The following is a 1235-nucleotide window of genomic DNA, read 5'->3' as shown; positions in this document are numbered from 1 at the left end:
GCGCAAAAGAAAGCAAATCTAGAAGGAAGGGACCCTTACAGTTAAGGAAGGGCAGTAGATAGCAGCTCTAAAGGAGTTTAGGGCACGTAGTGATAGAAAGAAGTTAAAGAAGCAGGTGCGCGCTAAAGTAGGTAAGCCCTCCTAACAACGCTGTAGACAGTGCAATTAGACTAGGCACAACGCACAAACGTGTAAGAATAATACAGAAGTAGTCTCTAAATAATATTCTAAGCTATACTGCACCTTGCAGCGCTAGAGTGTGGTGTTTTAGGCCATAATAGGGTGAGGTTTAGTAGGGTCTTGGCAAAAGTGTCCGACTCGCCCGTGTGTCCGACTCGCCCGTGGGGTACGTTATATTAATATAATAAAAGTATAGTTTATTAAGCAGAGCTACTATTGTAGTAGGATTAGGAGTTATTGTGGCTATTGCAGCTGTTAGGACTGTTAGAGCCGTTGGCTTAAAATTGGCTGGACATTGAATGCACATTAAATAACTGTTGTAGGCCTACAAGTCCTACTGTTGCCCACAGTACAATGCCACGATTTCCCAATTTCGACAACGGAAAAACTTTTCCCGATGAACGTACCTCACGGGCTCGTGGATCACCCGGGCTCGTGGATCACTTTTGCCAAGCCCCCACCAAACTCTACCTTCCTACGTGATGCCTCAACAACAACGCTAGATAGAACCTTCTAATAAACGTCAGATACAGACTGCCCTTCAGGCTCTTAAACAAGACGCGACACTCTCTCAGCGACGCGCTGCAGCTATCTACAACATCGCTTAATTAACACTAAGCCACTAACGCGCAGGACAGACTCCACAAGCAGATTACTAGCCTAAATCAAAGAATCTGACTAAGATTGAGGAGGACGTAGTTGTTAAGCATATACTTGAGCTAGTCACCCGAGGATTTCCCCCCAGGCTTGCAGCTGTGGCTGATATGGCCAATTCTTTGCGCGCAGAGCGCAATATAGGCCAAGTTGGCTCAAACTGGCCCAGTACGTTTGTTAAAGGCCGCCCTGAGCTCACAATAAAGTTTAATTGTAAATATAACTATAAGAGAGCCCTCTGTAAGGATCCTAAGATTATACAAGGCTAGTTTAGCCTAGCAGCTAACATTAAAGCTAAGTATAGTATCCTAGATAAAGATATGTTTAACTTTAACAAGGCTAGCTTTATAATAGGCTAGATATCTACTAGTTTAGTTGTTACAGCTTTAGAGAGACAAGGA

General features: G+C 43.8%; 1 protein-coding gene across 1 annotated transcript in view; it reads left to right on the top strand.

The window, feature by feature from the left end:
• M421DRAFT_411397 (uncharacterized protein) overlaps positions 1–1175 on the top strand; it is a gene marked incomplete at its 5' end in the record, with an annotated part of 2915 nt that extends 1740 nt beyond the window's left edge. The window contains one exon of the mRNA XM_033590398.1: positions 873–1175. Coding sequence (XP_033442684.1) covers positions 873–1103 — 231 coding nt within the window. The 3' untranslated portion in view covers positions 1104–1175. The remainder of the gene's footprint in view (positions 1–872) is intronic.
• Positions 1176–1235: the final 60 nt, after the last annotated feature.

The sequence above is a fragment of the Didymella exigua genome, assembly GCF_010094145.1.
Source record: "Didymella exigua CBS 183.55 unplaced genomic scaffold M421scaffold_71, whole genome shotgun sequence".
Lineage (NCBI taxonomy): Eukaryota > Fungi > Ascomycota > Dothideomycetes > Pleosporales > Didymellaceae > Didymella > Didymella exigua.
The sequence above is the reverse complement of the archived record's forward strand: the minus strand, read 5'-3'. Positions and strand labels throughout refer to the sequence as shown.